The following is a 23,353-nucleotide window of genomic DNA, read 5'->3' as shown; positions in this document are numbered from 1 at the left end:
TGCAGCAGTCAAAGCTAGCTACGCCGTTTGTGAGTTGATTGATCCTGTGCTAAGTGATCCCAAATGGTTCATGGACTTAGCTTTTCTTTTTGATATCACACATGAGATTAATGTACTGAACAAGAAGCTACAAGGCCAGGGGCAACTTGTCAGTGCTGCCTATGACAACGTGAGAGCATTCTGCCCTAAACTTGTGTTATGGAAAGCCCAGCTCTCTCAGACAAACCTTTGCCATTTCCCAGCATGCAAGGCTCTCGTGGATGCAGGCACACCATTCAGTGGTGAGAAGTATGTTGAGGCCATTTCGAAGCTACAGGAGGAATTTGATCACAGATTTGCATACTTCAAGACACACAAAGCCACATTTCAAATTTTTGCGGACCCCTTCTCCTTTGATGTGCAAGATGCCCCTCCTGAGCTTCAAATGGAGCTCATTGACCTGCAGTGCAACTCTGCACTCAAAGCCAAGTTCAGGGAGGTGAGTGGAGAAGCAGACAAGCTTGGGCAATTTTAGAGAGAGTTGACCCCCAGCTTCCCTGAACTTTCCCGAAGGTTCAAGCGGACCATGTGCCTTTTTGGGAGCACATACTTGTGTGAGAAGCTCTTCTCCACCTTGAACTTCAATAAGTCCAAGTACAGGTCCAGACTTACTGATGAGCATCTTCAAGCTCTACTGAGGGTCTCCACTGCTTCCTCCCTCAAGCCAAATGTGACTATGTGAGAAGAAGCGCTGCCAGGTCTCTAGCAGCAAGGAGTAGGCAAGAGAAGCCGTGTTCAGAATATTTCATGTTCAATGTTCCATTCAAGTTCAGAAAGTTAAAGGTTAAAGAGCTGTTAATACAGACATTTGAAACGGAATAAAAATAATTCATTTTCTCTACTTAGCCAGCCAGTGTATATCTACTGTATGCTCATTAGTATTATTTGGTTTTGTATTACTGATTGATTTATTTTTTATTCATCTTTAAGTTAATTTATTTAATTCATTATTTTTTGTTAAAAAATAAAGATATTTGATAACGTTGGAATGTTTTATCAGTGCTTTTCTTGTGGAAATCCTGATGCGGCCCAGTCTCACCCAGACTCGGCCTCTAGCGGCCCCCAGGTAAATTGAGTTCGAGACCCCTGCTGTAAGACAATTTGGAATTATTTAATAAGGATTGATGGACAAAATATAATATATGATTCAGATATTTCTTAGGCCAGCAGAGAAGGCCTTGAAGGCCCTGACGGCACATATATATATGTATAAAAAAAAGTTCTTAAAAAAGGAAAAATTCACGCTGAAACTATATATATATATATATATATATATTGTGGCCGGATGATTCGCCTAAAGACGTTTCGCCGACGGACGTTTGACAGACGGACAGGTCGCCGAATGGACGTTCCACCGAATGGTCATTCGGCCGAACGGAGGTTTCGCTGAAACGGGATTCGCGCGCTCGCCCCGCCCCCGGATCGTGTGTGTACAAGTTTTGCAACCTCGGCCCGCGGGCCATATACGGCCCATTAGGATTTTTAATCCGGCCCCCTGAGTAGGTAAATCATATCCCTACGGTCATCGGAGGGGTTTCTCCCCGGGAACAGTGCTTTTTGGGCGGATTTTAATGACACCTGCTGAGTTTAATTATCGAGCTCCATATATTTCCCGAGTTTGAGCACTTTAAAAATCGGCGGGGGTTCCCCCCGAGCCTATCCGAGAATAGTGCACCGTGAGCGGACTGGGTTGGACGACGCCCCGCTGAATTTCTGCAGCTCCAGAAATTTTTCAAATTTGAGCCCCACACACATTGGAGGGGTTTTTCACTGAGCACAGTGCTCTGTGGGCGGACAGGGGTGACACATGCCCCGCTGGAATCCTGAGCACCATAATTTTTTTCTAAGCGTGAGCACCACACACATCGGCAGCATTTTTTCCCGAGCGTAACCAAGGATAGGGACACATGAGCGGACTGGGTTGGCTGATGCCCCGCTGAAATCCTGAGCTCCATAAATTTTTCAAAATCCATCTTAAAACAGTGTTTAATGATTTACATATATATATATATATATAAATATATATATATATATAAATATATATATATATATATATATATATATATATATATATATACACAGGGACGTGTCTTCCGCTTGCGAGTTTCAGCGGGAATGTTTCCTTTTTTAAGATTTTTTTTTATACCTAATATGAAAAAACGTGATGTACTGTAGCCACGAACGTTGAAGCCGCAAAGTGGTGGAGGATTACAGTATATGTAAATGTATTATATGTAAAGATGTACAGTGGTACCTCTACATATGAGCTTAATTTGTTCCGGGACTGAGCTTGTATGTCGATCTTCTCGTAATTCGAACAAACGTTTCCCATTGAAATGAACTAAAAACAAATTAATTCGTTCCAACCCCCTGAAAAACACCAAAAACAGGATAGTGGTTTGGAAAAAATGTTTTATTTCTTCTATTTCGCCATCTATTAATAAAGTAATACATAACTAGTGGTTTAATATAATAAAATGTGTTTAATAGAACTAAAATTAGACAGATTTCGCGGAGGGTACAGAGAGGGACATAGAGGCAGGCGGGGCGGGGGGACTTTCCACGGCAACACACTCGTAACAGAACAAACAAATTTTATTTATCTTGGATTAATATATACAGACACACTCAAACATACGTTTAATGTAAGTTTACACAAAACTGAATTCTAATTTTGCTTTAATTTTTTTACCTTTGTTCTCCGGGTTGACTCCACCCGGACGTTCAGCAAGAGTTTTTAAAAGGAACTCATCAAGAGTTGTTTGTTTTTGCCTTCCATTCATAATATTTCGAAAATGACGCGCACAAATGTCCTCACAATACGATAACGCGCGACCACTTGCCAGCTTGTCAGGGTGCCTCTTTTCTACAAAATCAGAAAACTCTTGCCACCTCGCTAGCATGTCTTTGATATCCTTTGTAGCCAGGCGGCCCCCCTCTTCCACCTACTCCTCGCTACTGAGTTACCGCAACACCTCCAAATGTTCACTCTCCTGGAGCTCGATTAAATCCTGTGTCATCAGTTCTTCGTGGTGCTCGGTGATTAGATAATTCACATCTGCCTCGTTAACCTCCAGCCCCAAGGAATTTCCAAGTGACACAATATCATCCATGACAACGAGCAAGCTCTGTGACACATACCCCACTCTGATATTTTTCAATTATTTCGGGCTTAATGTTGATTGTCAACGTTAGCCTTTTCTTTGCATGCATTGACTAACGGGGAAAAAACACGGGAAAATGCAAGCTCCGCCCAGTGCTCGTAGATATCTGTTATACACGAAAGAGATGCGGCAAAAAGACAGTGAGCTACAATGATAAACAGCCTCTCATATCTTGGCTACCTGGCTTTCCCGCATCTCGAAATTTTCCTCATATCTCGAGCTGCTCGTATGTAGAGGTGCGCGTATGTAGAGGTACCACTGTATTAATAATAATATATGTTGAGCCATAAAAAAGACAACTTATGCCAACCAAGACCAATCAGGCAGCAACCGCAATTAGAAAGGTTTGCTGTACCAAACACCATGCCTCTGTCATGTCAAAGCAAACCTCAACATAACTCCCAAGTGGTACGAATGTCGTACAAATTGTTGTACACAAATGTTGCATGATTCTGTGTGAACACGTTAAAATAACATTTGCTCCTGTTTTGTTTACTACAGACCCAGATTCTAGGAGCGGGATTTGTAAAAATTCATGCTCCATGGAATGTTCTTTGTCGAGAAGCAGAGTTCATGAAGCTTAAGATGCCCACTAAAAGGGTAAAAATCAGTTAACCTTCCATTAAACTGATTTTTCTTTATATACATTGGATCTTAATTGAAGCATTTCATCTTATACAGTCCACAAATGAAGACTGCGAATAGCCAACAATTAGAAGTGGGGATTTTTTAGATTGTGTATATCTTTGTCCATTAAAATCTATTCTCATTTAATTTTACATGTAGGTCTATGAAGTCAAGAAGTCAAGTGGTGTTATCGAGAAGATCAACCAACTCATCAATAAAGTCCTTGAGCCTATTCATCCTCATGTTGAAGACTCCCAGCCAAAAAACATCAAACACCTGTCACACACTTTCTCCCGGGAAAAGGTACACCTGTAAGTATAAATTGTTGTACATGCGGGGTTGAGTTAGTTTGATATTGTATTTTTAAGTGTCATATAGTGTTCATATCTTCACTAGAGTGTCAAAGACATGTGGCCGCAATTCCGATGACACAACTACAAAGTTCACCATCGAACTGTGGCCAAGGGTGTCCTGGTGCCAACTGTAGATATGGACACCCTTTTGCTTGAACATGGTGTTCATTATTGACAAGCCGCGTCAAGCGCAGAAGTCCAACAATAGAACACCGCTCGAGTTCTGATCAATGGGGCTGTTCGTTCCAATCACGCCCATCCAGGTCTCACCGTCATTGCCTATGTGATCATTGAAATCCCCCAGCAGAAGCAGGGAGTCCCCTGGACTAGTACTCTCCAGCACCCTTTCGAAGGACTCCAAAAAGCATGTGTACTCTGACAGTCTGGACCTGGCGGAGGGATGCTACCCTCTCGTCTACCAGGGTGAACCCCAATGTACAGGCTCCGAGCTGGGGGGCAAGGATTATGCCCACACATGCTCCTTGGTTCTTACACTGGGCAAGTCCAGAGTGAAAGACAGGTTTCTACATTAACTTTTTAAGCCACCTTCCCATACGGCAGGTAACCCGTCTATCTTACCTGCTCGAGGTGCCAATTTACCTGCTCTAATTTATAACGTTAGAACGATGAGCAGACGAAATCCCAAACGGAACAAAAAAACTAATATTCGTTGCAAAATGGCGCCACCTTTAAGAAAACAGACACATTTTTCACACGAGCAGCGGAAAGAGTTCACATGCGCACTCATCAGCACAGTAGACAAAAATGTGTCACAATGTGGCAGGAAAGAAAACAGATGAAGCGATTGTGATATCCCAAATGTATTTTACATCACATAAAAACGTTACCGACCCTTACGAACAGCTGTCAAAATGTTACCAGCCGTATTTTCACGACTATAAGGCGCACTAAAAAGTTTAAAATGTTCTCCAAAATAGACAGCGCGCCTTATAATGCGGAGCACCGTGTGTAAGCTTTAAAGCCTGACTGAGCACTTCTTGCCAACACGATTCTTATATAGAGAGAAGGCGGAGGTGGGTGGGGTCAGACACTAAAGGCACGCCCCTACAAAGTACCTGTATATCGTGTGGGCATGTGTTTATTGCAAAACAATTTCGGTTTGGTTTGTAAATGAATATGAATAATACAAATAGACACGCTTACGAAGCTCAGTTCACACTTCAAGCCATCAATTCTGCAGGGGAACATGGGAATAGAGCAGCCGCGAGGGAATTTTAGATCAATGAATCCAATTTTCATTTGCGCATTGCCATCTCGCAGCGGCGGTGAAAAACCAAGTCACGAAAATGAACTCTGAGCTTGCCGTCATTCCCGGAGGCTTAACTAAAGCGCCGGGCTAGTTACGCCACTTTTTGCAAATGGATTATGGCCGCCTGGACGAACGTGTCTGCTTGCACTGTTGTTAAAGGCACTAACAACAGATGCTCGAAAACCCCTGGACATCGGCATCAACACAGCTTTACGAAGGGTGGCAGGCAACGCTGGGCTAGTTATGCCACGATTTGCGAATGGATTGTGGCCGCTTGGACAAACGTGTCTGCTTGCACTGTTGTTAAAGGCACTAACAAATGCTTGAAAACCGCTGGACATCGGCATCAACAAACCTTTACGAAGGGTGACAGGCAGCGCCAGGCTAGTTACGCCACTATTTTCAAATGGATTGTGGCCGCTTGGACGAACGTGTCTGCTTGCACTGTTGTTTGAGCTTTTCCCAAAGGCGGCATCATTTCTGTGGAGCCATGGCAATGACAGTGATTCTCACAAAGAAGAGAGGGAACCCGGCGTTTTTGATGAATCATTTGGACAATTTTTCATTTCGGACACAGAAAATGAGGACTTTGATGGATTTGTGGGTGATGATTGATCAAAAAACGTGAGTACATTGTAAAATAGCTAAATAAAGTACAACCGAACTCAGTTTTGCTTCTGTTGCCTTTTTAAAAACGTGTTTTTAGCGTTTGTCCTTATGTTTAAGCTGGTGTATGTTTTGCCATGCCTGGCTGCGCCTCTAAATGCGGTGCGTCTTGTGTGTGTCAAATACAGAAATAGCACTCGTTTCTGACACTGCGCCTATAAATGCGGTGCGCGATATAGTCGTGAAAATATGGTACTCTTTCGGGCAGCTGTCAAAACGTTACCAGCTCTTTTGGGCAGCTATCAAAACGTAATTAGCTACCTGAAAGGAGTACTTGGTTGCTCTGAAAGAGCAAAGGAGCCCTCACCTTTGGCTGCCTCCCAACTGGCTCCGCACTCAAGTTTCTTGGCCCCTCCAACATGTTGTGAGCCCATGGGAACGAGATCCCACATTGTCTCTTTGGGCTGTGACTGCCCGGGCCCCATTGGTTCACCCACCAGGTGCTCGCCATCGTGAAACACCTCCAGGCCTGCCTCCAGAGTGCATCCCTCAACCCCTCCTCCCAAGCCGCGTCAGTATTATGGAACATGGAGTTTATTGATTTGACTCATCATAGGACACGTGTCAAACCGATTCCGGGCCAAGTGGGTGCAGGTTTTCCTTCCAACTGAAACAGCACAGTCAATTTGACCAATGAGGTTTCTACTGAAACAAGCAGCACCTGCCTGCAATCAACTAATTACAGTTGAAAGAGAACAGATTGGTGCCAAGGTGTCGTCTCCATTGTTTGGTAGGAAAACCTGCACCAACTTGGCCCTTTGTGGAATTGGTTTGACACTGTCATAAATGCGCCTCGGGTGTGCAGTGGAGTCGGTCCCAAAGATGCAGGAAGGAGACGAAAACAGGAGTGCTGGTGCACAAAACTGAAGGTTTTAATAAGAACCAACAGAAAAGCCATACAAACTTAGGACTTAGTAAAAATCAATAAAGAAACAAACCTAACAGGGATAGAACGTATGCACACTGACAGGGAGACGACATGGTCAAACGCAAGCAATAATCCCACAACCAGACACCAGGATGCAACGTATAAATAGGCACACTGGATAATTATCAATCAAACACACCTGGTCACATAAGGAAGGGGAGCCTAGAGGGACACACATCACCCAGACAGCACACACAAGGAACACACACCACCCTAATCCCAAACAAAATATGACAGTACCCCCCTTAAGGGACAAATCCAAGACTTCAATAATGGAAAAAAACGGGAGGGAGGCAGGGGGCCCAGAGGAAGGAAAATGTGCGGTCCAAAACACACAAAGAAAATGAATCCCCAGTCGGGTGGTCGACCCAGCCGGCCCGCAAAGAAGCGGAAAACAGGTCCTTGGGGAGCGGGCAGGCAGGCGGGTGATGGGCAGGTCGTCGTCGGCCTTCACGTCGACGCCGGTAGCCTCCCGGCGGCTCACGGGGAGAAGACCAGTGAGCGATTCCACACTAACAGATTTGATCCTGCTGGGTCCATTATTGGTTGGATTATTTTGTCATGAATATGCCTTGGGTGCGCAGCGAAGTCGGACCCAAAGATGCAGAAAGTATAAGAGACAGGAGTGCTGGTGCACGAAACTAAAGGCTTTCATAAGAACTAATAGAAAAAGCCATAGAAATTGTTTAAGACAGTATTTAAGACATGATGGCTTATTTCAAACTGGTTTATTTCCTAGGTATATTAATAAGGGATATATTTCATTCAATTCATTCATTTGGAGTTGTACATTCCTCTAATTGATTGGATAACTTGATTCATCCCGTATTCCGGAAATTTCATTGTGACAGTATCAAGAGGGTGAGAATGCAGATATAGTTACACATAGTTACAAGTTAGACCACGTGTCAAACCAATTCCGCCGAGGGCCGCAGTGGGTCCTGGTCTTTGTTCCAACCGATCCAGTGCCGACATTTTAACTAACTGATTACACTTGCAAAAGGTATCCTCTTGTTGAGTTGGAATGAAAACCTGCACCCACTGCGGCCCTTTGAGGACCGGTTTGAAACCCCTGAGTTAGACAATACAGTTGCAAAGGCCGCAGAACAACAAAGCAAAAGCACACAGTACAAAGCAAAAGCAAAGTATATGGGATCATTAAACATCATTAAATCAAATCATTAAGACAGAAAAGCAGCAAAAACACAAAACGAGCAAGAGCGGACGCAGCTAGCGCTACCGGCTGCCACTTGAGCGGCGCCATCTTGGTTGCGGTAGGTAAAACGGATACAGACTCAAGAAAAAGACGTTGTAGAGTTGGATAAAACTCGAACCACACACAGGAAGTCTTCCACAAGATGGGGAACTTCTGCAGACTGTGACAGAGGTAGAAAATATGCAGAGTCACTATTCCAAGCTTATCCGCACAGTTCCTCAGTAGTCTGGAGCTGAAGAATCAACAGTAGCAGAGTAGAACCCCTCGACTCCGTTTCCGGGCTGGTAAGCGCCGACAGCTCTTCCATCTTCTCCCATGTTGGTTGAAGCGTTGCTTCTTTTCCCGCCACTTTTTTCCAGCCCCGAATGCAGGTATCGTCGGTAAAGTTCCTACTCCTACAGTTAACAGTATTGTCTACCTTTTGCCCAAAGTCAGGGATAAGCTTCAGCATTGTCCTGAACAGCAAAAGTGTTGAAAATCGTAAGTAGATAGAGAAGAATTAGATTATTGGTGACTGAAATAAAACATTGGTTCAGTGAATGAGATGTGCCAATTTCAGTTTTTCAAAAAAGAGACTGAAAAAAGTCCTTTCAAATTAACATCATTATATTTGTCTTAAAGTTTATTTTCACACAGGAAGTAGTGAGTGATATTCATTGCTGATATATAACATAAAATGTAAATCCATTCACATTAACATCATTATATTTGTCTTAAAGTTTATTTTCACACAGGAAGTAGTGAGTGATATTCATTGCTGATATCAGCAATGAATATCACTCACTACTTCCTGTGTGAAAATAAACTTTAAGACAAATATAATGATGTTAATGTGAATGGATTTAAATTTTATTTTCACACAGGAAGTATTGAGTGATATTCATTGCTGATATATATATATATATATATATATATATATATATATATATATATATATATCAGCAATGAATATATGCAGTGATATTCATTGCTGATATATATATATATATATATATATATATATATATATATATATATCAGCAATGAATATCACTCCTTACTTCCTGTGTGAAAATAAACTTTACATAATGTCATCGCTCTCTTGAGTTTACAGTTATTTCTACAACTCTGATTATTCTCTGATAGAGTGATTGGAACAGATACTTCTTTTTCAAAAAAAAAACATTCATGAAGTTTTGTTCTTTTATGACGTTATTATGGGTGAACAGAAAAAAGTGATCAAATCTGCTGGGTCAAAAATATACATACAGCAGCGCTAATATTTGGTAACATGTCTCTTGGCCATTTTCACTTCAATTAGGTGCTTTTAATAATAATAATAATAATAATAATAATCGGACATAGGCCATGTCGTCATTATCAACAACACAAAAAAGCCTACTTGTCATCACACCCAGAAACTGCGTGTGACGAAATTGGTGGTGCTTCTCCATAAGCTGCGTTTACTCGGCAAAGACCTAAATAAGTGCAAGTTACGGACTTGTAATTTGGCATTCTGCTGTTGTGGATACAGGTCGCTTACCTCTCGCTTACCTCTCACTGTCTTCCACTTACCTTACTTCAGTCAGCTAGTAGGAGGCAGATCACCACCCAAACATCTTTTCATATTACCGCAGAAGGGAATATGTGTTATGTTACCGCAAGTTTAGATTTCTGATGGATGTGGGGAAAAAACTGTCCTTAAGCCTATTTGTCCGTGCTTTGTGGGACCTATAGCGTCTGCCAGAGGGCAACAGCTGGAACAGATTGTGACCAGGGTGGTAAGGGTCCCCTATGATGTTCTTGGCTCTGCTGAGGTAACGAGGGCTGGCAATGTCTTCCAGTGAGGGCAGAGAGCAGCCGACAATTCTCTGGGCAGTGTTAATCACTTTCTGCATGGCCTTTTTGTCTGCCGCCGTGCTTCCAGCGTACCACACTGTGATGCCGTACGCCAGGATGCTCTCTACTGTGGTTCTATAGAAGGTTATCAGAAGCTTGGTGCCCAAGTTGTTCTTCCTAAGTACCCTGAGGAAATGGAGTCGTTTCAGAGCCTTCTTCACCACTGCCGTGATGTTTGTAGACCATGAGAGCTTATCCGTGACGTGGACCCCCAGGAATTTAAAGGACTGGACCCTGTCTACACATACTCCATTTATGAGGAGTGGGGCCAGATCTGTGCCGTGTTTGCGAAAGTCCAGGATTATTTCTTTAGTTTTCGTGGTGTTCAGTGTGAGATTGTTCACCGAGCACCACGAAGACAATTTGTTGACCTCATCTCTGTAAGCCGACTCATCCCCTCCTGAGATGAGTCCGACCACAGTGGTGTCGTCAGCGAATTTGATGATGGCGTTAGACTGGTGGGTGGGTGTACAGTCGTATGTGTACAGGGAGTACAGAAGAGGACTCAGTACACAGCTTTGAGAGGAGCCAGTGCTTAGTGTAATGGAGGAAGAGAGGTGGGGACCAAGTCTAACGGTTGGTCAAGAAGTTCTTTATCCAGCAGCAGATTGAAGAGGATAGTCCAAGGTGGGAGAGTTTGTCAGTCAGAATGTCCGGTTTTATGGTGTTGAAGGCTGAGCTATAGTCAATGAAGAGCATCCTCACGTAGTTCCCATGGTGTTCCAGGTGGCTCAGTGCTGTATGAAGAGCAATGGCAATAGCATCCTCAGTGGACCTGTTTGCTCTATAAGCAAACTGGTGAGGGTCAATTGAGGGAGGGATTGTATTCCTGATATGGCGGGCTACCAACTTTTCAAAGCACTTCATGATCACAGGCGTGAGGGCAACAGGCCTATAATCATTCAGGCTGTCAATGGTTGGCTTTTTGGGGACAGGGATAATGGTGGCAGATTTCAGGCAGGATGGAATGATGGATTGTTGCAGGGAACAATTGAATTTTTTTGTGAAAACTCCAGCCAGCTTAACCAAGCCACGGCGCTATGTGACCCACAACATAAACCAAAAGGACTCCTTGGTGGTTATTTAAATATCAAAAGCATCTTGCCATAGTGTGACCAAATTCCTCATCTATTCAGTGACTCAAACCTTGATTTTTTATGCTTAACCAAGACCTGGCTAAATGTAAATTCACTGATGGCAGGATTGCAAACACCAGGTTACAATATCTTCAGAAGGGACCGTATGGCAAACCGTGGTGGGGAACTGATGTTCTATGTTAGGGAACACCTTAAATGTAAACAGATAGAATGGGTCAACATACACAACTTTAAATGCATCAGCCTCAAAATTTTTATCCCCACAGATGTCAATAACTTTGATTGGCATTTATAGACCTCCATCCGCCTCTAATAAATTCTATATGGAGCTTCAGGCCCTACACAGGGAATCCGACACAAAAAAATGAAGTTATCTTGCTTGGAGATTTAAATATCTTATCAAAAGTCCTGCTAGACTAATTGCTTCTTCCGAAACATGCATAGATCTCTTTTCCAATAAGTATGAGAGGATCCAAGAGACGTTCAATACGATTACAGGTTTATCAGACGATAACCTCAACCTATTCTCAAGAAACCTTCCTCAAAATAGATACTCATCTGCTCAAAAAACATATCAGAGCAGATGAGAATACTAAAAAGGGAGATCTCAAATCTGAAACAGGTGTATAGTCAATGAAAAGCATCCTCACGTAATTCCCATGGTGCTCCAGGTGGCTCAGTGCTGTGTGTAGAGCAATGGCGATAGCATCCTCAGTGGACCTGTTTGCTTCATAAGCAAACTGGTGAGGGTCAACTGAGGGAGGGATTGTATTCCTGATATGGCGGGCGACCAACTTTTCAAAGCACTTCATGATCACAGGCGTGAGTGCAACAGGCATATAATCATTCATGCTGCCAATGGTTGGCTTTTTGGGGACAGGGATGATGGTGGCAGATTTCAGACAGGATGGAATGATGGATTGTTGCAGGGAACAATTGAAAATGTTTGTGAAGACTCCAGCCAGCTGGTCAGCACAGGCTTTGAGCACCTTCCCAGGTACTCCGTCTGGGCCAGCAGCCTTCCTGGTGTTCACAGACCGCATTACCAGTCTCACTTCCTGCAGGGTGGTGGTGAGGGTTTTGAGACTGGGTCTGATTTGTCAGTCTCAAAGCGGGCAAAGAAACGGTTCAATTTCTCCGCTAGTGAGGCATCTGCATTAACAAGATATTATTGTTATTGTAGTTGGTAATATGTCGTATTCCTTGCCACATCTTCTTTGGGTTATTTTCTGTGAAGTGCTCCTTAATTTTCTTGGTATTTGCTGCCTTGGCCTTTTTAATGCCTCTTTTCAGCTCAGCTCTGGCAGCTCTATATTTTATCTTGTCCCCTGATCTAAAGGCGGAGTTACGGCATTTGATGAGTGCCTGTGTCTCATTGGTCATCCAGGGTTTTTGGTTAGGAAAAACCCGTATTCGTTTATCTATAGTGACGTTGTCAATGCAGTTTTTTAATGTAAGAAAGTACAGAGTCCGTTTAGTCCTGGAGGTTGTCGTGTACAAAAAGTTCCCAGTTGGTGCGGGAAAAACAGTCCTGCAGCTGAGAGAGTGCGTCGTCGGGCCAAGTTTTTATTATCTTTATTTGTGGCGTTGTTTGCCTCCGGAGTGGAGTGTAAGCGGGGGTGAGAGATAGGCAGCCATCCACAAGCTTCTGGCAAGCTTCTGGTTGAATCTTTGACCACTCCTCTTGACAGAATTGGTGCAGTTCAGTTAAATTTGATGGCTTTCTGACATGGACTTGTTTCTTCAGCATTGTCCACAAGTTCTCAATGGGGTTTAAGTCAGGACTTTGGGAAGGCCATTGGATAACTTTAATTCTAGCCTGATTTAGCCATTCCATTACCACTGTTGATGTGTTTGGGGTCACTGTCCTGTTGGAACACCCAACTGCGCCCAAGACCCAATCTTTGGGCTGAAGACTTTAGGTTATCTTGACGAATTTGAAGGTAATCCTCCTTCTTCATTATCCCTTTTACTCTCTGTAAAGCACCAGTTCCATTGGCAGCAAAACAGTATAGTACTACCACCACCGTGCTTGACGGTAGGCATGGTGTACTTCGGGTTAAAGGCCTCACCTTTTCTTCTCCAAACATATTGCTGGGCATTGTGGCAAAACAGCTAGATTTTTCTTTCGCCTGACGACATAACTTTCCTCTAGAAGGTTTTATCTTTGTCCATGTGATCAGCAGCAAACTTCAGTCGAGCCTTAAGGTGCCACTTCTGGAGAAAGGGCTTCTTTCTTGCACGGCAGCCTCTCAGTCCATGGAGATGCAAAACACGCTTGACTGTGGACACTGACACCTGTGTTCCAGCAACTTCTAATTCTTGGCAGATCTGCTTTTTGGTGAGTCTCGGTTGAATCCGTAGCCGGATGATTCGCCTAAAGACGTTTCGCCGACGGACGTTTGACAGACGGACAGGTCGCCGAATGCACGTTCCACCGAAAGGTCATTCGGCCGAACGGAGGTTTCCCTGAAACGGGATTCGCGCGCTCGCCCCGCCCCCGGATCGTGTGTGAACAAGTTTTGCAACCTCGGCCCACGGGCCATATACGGCCCATTAGGATTTTTAATCCGGCCCGCCGAGTAGGTAAATCATATCCCTACGGTCATCGGAGGGGTTTCTCCCCGGGTACATTGCTTCGTGGGCGGATTTTAATGACACATGCTGAGTTTCATTATCGAGCTCCATATATTTCCCGAGTTTGAGCACTTTAAAAATCGGCGTGGGTTCCCCCCGAGCCTATCCGAGAATAGTGCACTGTGAGCGGACTGGGTTGGACGACGCCCCGCTGAATTTCTGCAGCTCCAGAAATTTTTCAAAATCCATCTTAAAACAGCGTTTAATGATTAAATACAAATACTAGTATTTGTATATACAATACTAGTATTGTATTTTATACTAGTATTTTATTTAAAAGAAGACAAAGGAAATTCACATATTATTGGTGTATACAGACTAGATTTCCCTTGCGCGTTGTGAGGCAACGGAGCTCGACGTCGTCGCTTGTTGGCCATTTTAAGAACAGAGTCATTCGCCAAACGGCTCAAAATGCTCTCAAATTCGGTCAAATCCAGCCGAAAACAGCGTTTAATGATTAAATACAAATACTAGTATTTGTATTTGCAACATCAAATGTCGGATAGGCACTGGGGAAAACACCGTTGATGTGTGTGGGGCTCAAATTTGAAGCATTTCTGGAGCTGCAGAAAGGGTTAGGGTTAGTCGTCCAACCCAGTCCGCTCACAGTGCACTATTCTCGGATAGGCTCGGGGGGAACCCCCGCCGATTTTTAAAGTGCTGAAACTCGGGAAATATATGGAGCTTGATAATGAAACTCAGCATGTGTCATTAAAATCCGCCCACGAAGCAATGTACCCGGGGAGAAACCCCTCCGATGACCGTAGGGATATGATTTACCTACTCGGCGGGCCGGATTAAAAATCCTAACGGGCCGTATATGGCCCGCGGGCCGAGGTTGCAAAATAGGTACACACACGATACGGGGGCGGGGCGAGCGCGCGAATCCCGTTTCAGCGAAACCTCCGTTCGGTGGAACGTCCATTCGGCAACCTGTCCGTCTGTCAAACGTCCGTCGGCGAAACGTCTTTAGGCGAATCATCCGAGTACCGGTTGAATCTACACCCTCCTGACCAATTTTCTCTCAGCAGCAGGTGATAGCTTGCTTTTTCTTCCTGATCGTGGCTGTGACAAAACAGTGCCATGCACTTTATACTTACAAACAATTGTTTGCACTGTTGCTCTTGGCACCTGCAGCTGCTTTGAAATGGCTCCAAGTGACGTTCCTGACTTGTTCAAGTCAATGATTTGCTTTTTCAGATCCAATGCTGAACTCCTTTGACTTTCCCATTGTAGCGTTTATGGGCATTTGCATCCAATGAGCCCTATTTAAATGGCCTCAGAGAAGTCACCAGCTGTAGTCACTCATAATCACTCACGAGAAGTTAAGAGGCCATGCTATGAAGCTCATTTCACTGACACAACTTTCTAAGTCACCAAAATTGCTAATTTGTGTTGCTGTATGTATATTTTTGACACAGCAGATTTTGTCACTTTTTCTGTTAACCCATAAGAAAGTCATAAAAGAATCAAACTTATGAATGTGTTTTGTGACAAAGAAGTATCTGTTCCAATCACTCTATCAGAGAAAAATCAGAGTTGTAGAAATAACTGGAAACTCAAGAGAGCCATGACATTATGTTCTTCACAAGTGTGTGTAAATTTGATGGCTTTCTGACATGGTCTTGTTTCTTCAGCATTGTCCACAAGTTCTCAATGGGGTTTAAGTCAGGACTTTGGGGAGGACATTCGAAAACCTTAATTCTAGCCTGATTTAGCCTTTCCATTACCACTTTTTATGTGTGTTTGGGGTCATTGTCCTGTTGGAACACCCAACTGCGCCCAAGACCCAATCTTCGGGCTGATGACTTTATGTTATCTTGAAGAATGTGAAGGTAATCCTCCTTCTTCATTATCTCATTTACTCTCTGTAAAGCACCAGTTCCATTGGAAAAATCAGAGTTGTAGAAATAACTGGAAAATCAAGAGAGCCATGACATTATGTTCTTCACAAGTGTATGTAAACGTTTGACCACAACTGTGTATATATATATATATATATATATATATATATATATATATATATATATATATATATATATATATATATATATATAGTATATATATATATATTCATGTAAATCTGTGTGTCCCCAGGTTTGATCTTTCAGACAAGGATTCCTTTTTTGACAGTAAAACCAGGAGCTCAATAGTAAGTCAACAGATGTCTTTAATGAAACATCACCATCTTTTAAATAGATAGTTACTCAGTGAGCAAAAAACAGACTTTGCTGGTTTAAGTTGAAATGGTCAACACTCTCATGTCCCTTTAACCATGTCAATTTATGTGATGCCTTATGGTATCCACTGGTAAGTGCTATAGTGTGTTGTAGCAGCACGACTTATTGATTGATAAATAGTGTTTATATGTCATGTAATAGTCATTTAATATTCTGTATAACATTATTTGTATCACAGTGTGGTCTTCGTGGTTGGACGCACACAGCAAGATGACGAATAAGTTTGAGTAATAAAAAACATTTTTTTTAATCCACGTTAGAGTTAGCCCTCCTCTAATCCAGGGGACGGTATGGGAAATGTGTATTCAAACCGACATTACGAGAAAAATTGCAAATCAAAACAGACGAAGAAAAAATTAACATCAATCAGTTTACTACGATAAAATGTATGTTGAATGCAAAGGTGGAGGTAGAAGCTTCATTTCAATAAATAGTCTGGGGAAACTTTGAGTCCCCTGGTAACTACAACAGCGATAGAATGAGAGTGGTTTACAGGACAAAGGCTTTGGGTCGTTGTTGTTTCACATATCTGAGGTATGTTGCTGGAAACACGTCCAACAATCTCACTCATGTAAGAAGGCATCACTTGGATTTGCCTTTTGTTTGCGTTGTGTCTTGAACTCATACCGACAACATCATGCACTCGTTTTCTGTGCTGGGGATTTTAAGATAGATGGAGAGAAGAAAGACTGACGCTCGGGTGCATTCAGGCACATTGGGAGAGGCTTTATTGCAAGAAGCACACCCGACTCGACATGTGACTCCAATATATCATCTCATTTTCTGAACCGCTTTATCCTCAATAGGGTCGCGCGGGGTGCTGGAGCCAATCCCAGCTGTCTCGGGCCAGAGTTGGGGAACACCCTGAATTGGTGGCCAGCCGATCGCAGGGCACAAGGAGACGGACAACCGTGCACACCCACACACATAGCTAGGGGCAATTTAGAGTTTCCAATCAGTCTACCTTTCATTTTTTGGAATGTGGGAGGAAACCGGAGTACCCGGAGGAAACTCACGCAGGCCCGGGGAGAACATGCAAACTTCACACAGGTGTACTGACTTGGATTTGAACCCAGGATCCCAGAGCTGTGAGCCCGACACTTTAACCACTCCAACGCCGGGCCACTTATAGATTATATTTAAATCTTAATACATTATAGTCATCTCATATGCCTGTAACTGTGATATTTAATGAATACACTTCTTGATAATTGTACTTGTGTCCTTGTATTTTCGTATAGGCGTGAAAACACATAGTATGGTATGTAGTAATAATAGGGGCGAGCCTACTTTGCGGTTTTTCGATTATCCCGGCCATGTCAGGTTTACATTATCCGCAAAAAAAACGAGGGATTAGTGTACATAACACTATCAATGGGGGAAGGAGAAATAAATTGTTATTCCCACCAACGTATCCCTGCTTTTTTAAAGCAACCCTTAGATGTGAAAGCAGGACAGGGCCAATTTTATTACCGAAGCAATTGGCATCTACATTTCAACTTCTTTGCACCCTAATCCTTGAGCGGAAGAGCTAACAAGTTGTGCTACCTCATTTAAGTATGCTTCATGTTGCCAAAAGCAGTCCAAAATCGAGCAAAGCTATTACCTCGCGTTGTCTTGAATATTCCATTTCAATATTTTTGTGCATAATACATCATTGCTTGTCTTAGTTATTGGTCAAAAGGCATTGAAAATTAATACACTGTCAAAATGCTAATCACTGGCACCAACGACAAGCGCCACAACGTCAGCGTATTAGTTTGTCTAATAAGTAAGTCTAATTTATGCGCATATAAACTGTACCCTGGTTTAAGTCAGCATTTTTTTAGCGTCAAATACGGCTTATATGCGAGAAAATACGGTAACTCACAAAGAGATGGCCACTTCTTTCAGCTGCCTTGATCATCAATATTTACCTGAGTCAAGCTAAATGTGCAGCACCGTAGTGGGCGTACAAAGTAGTTACCAACAAAGTTCCACACTGCCAGCATATTTCTGAGTATTTCTCTTAACAACAACTGAATCATGTGTCATTCTATTCCCACATTATTGGTAACATAATTCTTTCATGACATTATTCATCTTCCACACTGTTCATCCCTATCAAAGGCACCAGGAGCAAGGTTATGTTGTGAAGTGTTTAATATTCGCCAAGCACATTCAGACAAACAACCATCCACACTGACAATCAGACTAATTTAGTATTTCCAATTTTAAGTTATAGTTTTAAGTCAGCCTATCATGCATGTTTTTGGGATGTGGGAGGAAGCCAATGTACTCAGAGAGTCAACGAAGCTACTGTGAGAACATGCAAACTCTAGTCTAGACAGCAAGGCTAGAGCCTGGGATTCAACTCTTCATCTCTGAACTGTAAGGCAGAGGTGCCGACATCAAAGCCACAATCATATTATTTTATGCAGTGGCGGTCGGGGCATTTTCTCGTAGCGCCTTCAACGTATCAATCCAAAAACTAAGTTATGGCTATAAAACCTCTACTGCAGCTAGAGCTGCGACACTTAAAAAATAATCAATAAATTAATGCACAAAAATTGGGTAAAATCCACTTCCTAGCAGCATTTCATGATTAAATACAAATACTGGAGCTTTTCAGACATTAAAACCAGGCCAGGGGGTGATTTTCCCGGGAAAAGACAGCGATGAACGTCAATGGCGTATGGGCAAACATTGCCCGAAAATGGGGTAAAATCCAGCCAAAAACAGCATTTATTGATTAAATACAAATACTGGAGCTTTTTAGACATCAGAACCGGGCCCGGTAAAAAGACAGCGATGAACGTTGATACGTCCATACGTGAAATGACAAAAAATGCACTAAAATTAGGTAAAATCCACTTCCTAGCAGCATTTATTGATTGAATACAAATATTGGAGCTTTTGAGACATTACAACCAGGCCAGGGGGGTGAGTTCCTCGCGAAAAGACAGCGATGAACGTCAATGGCGAAACGGCAAAAATTAAACTGGGGTAAAATCCACATCCTAGCAGCATTTAGTGATTAAATACAAACACTGGAGCTTTTCAGATATCAGAACCGGGCCCACAATTGAAATATTATTTAGGAATATAGCCATATTATACTCACCAAAAATTCTTTTTAACTGTACACAATATCCATCCTCCTTTCTTTATTCCTTCTTTTTTATCGCCATCGAAGCTAATGATGAAAGTCGAGCCTGTCCTGTCATATTTCCGGCATAGTCCGTCTTGAAAATGGCTTTAAATAAACACAACAATATATTTGTTTGTGCATCTAAGTTAGCGCAATGAAAGTGGCGCACACACCATTTTCCCGGCTGTAACAGGCATGCTAGCTTCGGAGTTGACTGCCCTTTCTTAATGATGTCCATTTTTTTCTGGAAAAGTCTGTCTGGAAAATAGCTTTGTGAACAAATCTGCAACCAAATCTGTCAGCCATTGTGGGTGGAGTTTGCGATCTCTGGCTGCCTCCACATTCGGGCTTTGGGCCGCCTACTAGCCAATCATAGTTGGTGAAAGCAATGAAGTATCCCAGCCAGCAAAATGCTAACGCCTATGAAAAATCATTGTGGGGTTGCCAAATCGAAATCTGATTGGTTAAAAGCAACAATCTTCTTGTTTAATGCAGCAGACCCCGCAGAACTGATTGTGAAGGCTTTGAGGCAGATCTGATCTGGCAACAAATAACGGCTGAAATGTGATTGGTTAAATGCTTCAATATGAAAACACACATCTGGAAGCAGTGCAACCAGGGGGAAAAGCAATGAAAGGAAGCTAACAGACCATTTGGAATAATAAGTATTGATGGACAAAATATAATATGATTCAGATATTTCTTAGGCCAGCAGAGAAGGCCTTGAAGGCCCTGATGGCCCGCCACTGATTTTATGTATATGTTTGGTCCAGACCCTGTCTGCTTAGAATACTGTACCGTGTTTGCCTTGCAAGCAAGACGGTCCTGTGTATTTCAAGTGTCTAACCACTTTGTGGCCTTCTGATGATCCGACCAACTTGGAGGGGGAGGCAAGAACTGCACACGTGACAAGGAAGCAAAACAAAGTGTTTCCTGTAGATAGGTCAATTTTCCCAGTTTTGTCAGAAATAAACTTAATCTCCCCATCAAAAGGAGTAAAGAATGTCACAAAAAAATTCTTACAGGAAATGATGTTTTTGCAACGGCCTCACAGTTCTGGGGTCCAGGGTTCCCGGGATTCCGTGGGTTTTCTCTGGGTACTGCAGTTACCCCCCCATCCCAAAAACATGTAGGGTTGACTGGTTGAACACTATGTCGTCCCTAGTTATGAGTGTGAGCTTCAATGGTTGCCCGCCTTCTTGTGCCCTGCATTGAACGGCTGGACACTGATTTAGGGTGCCCCCTGCCCATAGTTAGCTGGGAAAGGCTTCTATTTTTGCCCAAAGGTATGGGTGTGAGTGTGCATGGTTGTCCGTCTCCTTGTACCCTGCTATTGGCTGGCCACCGATTCAGGGTGTCCCCCGCCTCTGGCCCAGAGTCAGCTGGGATAGGCTCCAGCACCCCCGCGACCCAAATGAGGATAAAGCGGTTCAGAAAATGAGATGAGATGAGAGATGCTAGCATGCATGTTAGTGTAAGTTTCATGATTCCAACAAGCTTATCATCATCTTCTATACCACTTATCCTATCGCAGCCAACCACAGGCAGCAGGCGAGGGACACCCTGAATTGGTTAACAGCCAATCGCAGGGCTCAAGAAGACGGACAACAACACATGCTCAAAATCACATTACCACCGAGTGTGAATCAAACCCAGACTGCCCGCACCAAAAACCACTGCACCACTGGGTGGCACGGTATATGTTGTCATGTCATATTTTAGCGTGCGTACATGCTGCCTTAATGATGCACCCATTATGTTGTGAATGCTTGGTGGCGGAGTGGACCCATGAGCAGGAAATAAGTCATTAAAACATAAGACTTTAATTTTAACTAAAAGGGTACAGAACAAAACCTTACAAACTAAAAACTGGGAGAATTAAACACAAAGAAACTTATGGACCAGGGAAGGAAGATGCACACCGACATAGCCTACAAAACGAGACAATACTCCCACACAGACTGACAATGACACATGGTTTAAATACACTGACATGGGTTGACAAGACAATTTCAAACACCTGGGTCACACAAGGGAAGGATCACCGGAAAGACACAGCAGATGGAACACAATCACGCGGACAGCACACACAAGGGAAAACACATCCAACCACCAAATCCCAACAAAACATGACACAATAACACTATGTTAAAAAAGCAAAAATTGCACCAGCAACCGAGACAGTGACGTTTATGATCGTGAAATTATGACACAATGGTACCTCTACTTACGAATGCCTCTAAATACAAAATTTTCCGTGACCGGACGTTTCGTCGAAAGACGTTTGGTCGACGGATGTTTGGTCGACGGACAGTTCGTCGAATGGACGTTTCGTCGAACGGACGTTTGGTCGACGGATTCGCCGCCGGACATTTCATCGAACGGACGTTTCGTCGCCGCGTTCGCTCGCTCTCAAAATTATAATCATGAGAGAGAGAGAGAGAGACCGAGAGTTTACTTTTGAAAGCGATCAACCAGGTAATCTCTCGCTCTCAAAATTATAATCATGAGAGAGAGTGAGTTTATAATTGCATTGACAATGTAGGAGCATTAATATCTAAATATCTAATATCAAAATTATCAATAAGTTGTGTATTATTGGCGTGTTACTCGTCGCCGAATTCGCTCGCTCGCCCCGCCCCCGGATTTGCTCGTATTGGTGTGTTTTTCAAACTCCGGCCACGGGCCATATGCGGCCCGTTTGGCTTTTTAATCCGGCCAGCCGACGTTGTCCCATTTATGGTAAAAATCAATGACCTCATTCATTTCCCTTTGCCCTGCAATACCGCTCATCACTCTCAATTTAAAGACTGCTTTCTTTCGTTGAATAATAATATGTTCTTAATGTTGAAAGTATATTTGAAAATAAATTTACACCTTCAATTGTGTCTTTTTTCTTACATTTCAATCCCCAGGATTGATAAATTACATTGCGTGTCCAAATGCTCCTGGCCCGGCCAGCCCCTCTGTCAAATTTTAGTATCCATTCTGGCCCGCAAGTCAAAAAGTTTGCCCACCCCTGGTATAGACAAACTTGCCTCTTTATACTATTATTGTCCCAAATTAAACACATTATCAATAAACTGCCATTGACGGCGGTAGACGTTCATGTTTACTGAGGTGCAGATGCTATTTCTGTTATTAGAGCTCCATCAAGTGGATATATAACGCAGCAGTCAGCATGAATCGGACGTCGGACGGCGGTAGACGTCCGTTCAACGAAACATCCGTTTGACGAACTGTCCATCGACCAAACGTCCGTCGACCAAACGTCTTTCGACGAAACGACCGGGTACCAAATTTTCAGGTTACAAAACATTGTGATATGCAAATGACCGTTACAATATACCAAAACAAGATCCGAGGTACTAGGTCCCCCAAAACATATATACATTTCCTGTATTCATTATCTTATTTTGAAATGGTCTTGCATCCTGCTGGACACTCCGCTGACTTTCTATTAAAGCCTCACAACAGCAACTCTTATTTGACCGCCTTTTGTCATCACGGAGTTCTTTATTTAAAATTATTGGTGTGAAGGAAATTAATAAGGGGGCCCTGTTATACATTGAGGAAAAACAGAAGATAATAAAGTGGTATGCGGTTTAATCATATTGCAAGCCAATACATGCCCGCTGTCACCCACCTACAAGCATCACTATGCTATGGAAGCAGAAGGAAGCATAAAAGCGACAATTCCTTGGCATGGCTTCCCTGTACTGAACAGTGAGAAGAAGAGACTGTTACTCCTTTGGAGTTTTATTTAATCCTAAATTGTTTTGAATTCATAATTTGAAGATGTGCATCTGTTCGTGTGCAAATGTTAGCTTCCTCTTTACAGTGCACTGTACGCCTGTATATTTTGGCATGCTTGTTATTCATTTTAATGCTTAATAAATAATTCACTTACCATTTTCTTTCATTTTTGTGTGTTTCTCACATATTTCATGCAAAATGTGACACTTTCATCATTTTAAAGGGTTTGGTTTGTAGTTTTTTTGAAGAACATGGAACGAATTAGAGAATTTACACAAAGTACTGCTCTACCTACAAAAAAAATCGACGTTGGGAAATAAGTTCTGGAACCCATTAATTTCATAAGTAAAGG

General features: G+C 42.8%; 1 protein-coding gene across 1 annotated transcript in view; it reads left to right on the top strand.

Moving 5' to 3' along the window:
* Positions 1-23,353, top strand: part of ano1b (anoctamin 1, calcium activated chloride channel b) — a 125,319-nt gene that overhangs the window by 11,031 nt on the left and 90,935 nt on the right. Inside the window, exons 3-5 of the mRNA XM_077595611.1 lie at positions 3,705-3,803; positions 3,990-4,141; positions 15,973-16,027. Of these exons, the coding sequence (XP_077451737.1) occupies positions 3,705-3,803; positions 3,990-4,141; positions 15,973-16,027 (306 nt within the window). The remainder of the gene's footprint in view (positions 1-3,704; positions 3,804-3,989; positions 4,142-15,972; positions 16,028-23,353) is intronic.

Source organism: Stigmatopora argus, chromosome 3 (genome assembly GCF_051989625.1).
Source record: "Stigmatopora argus isolate UIUO_Sarg chromosome 3, RoL_Sarg_1.0, whole genome shotgun sequence".
NCBI lineage: Eukaryota > Metazoa > Chordata > Actinopteri > Syngnathiformes > Syngnathidae > Stigmatopora > Stigmatopora argus.
This window is presented reverse-complemented; position numbering and strand designations above follow the sequence as displayed.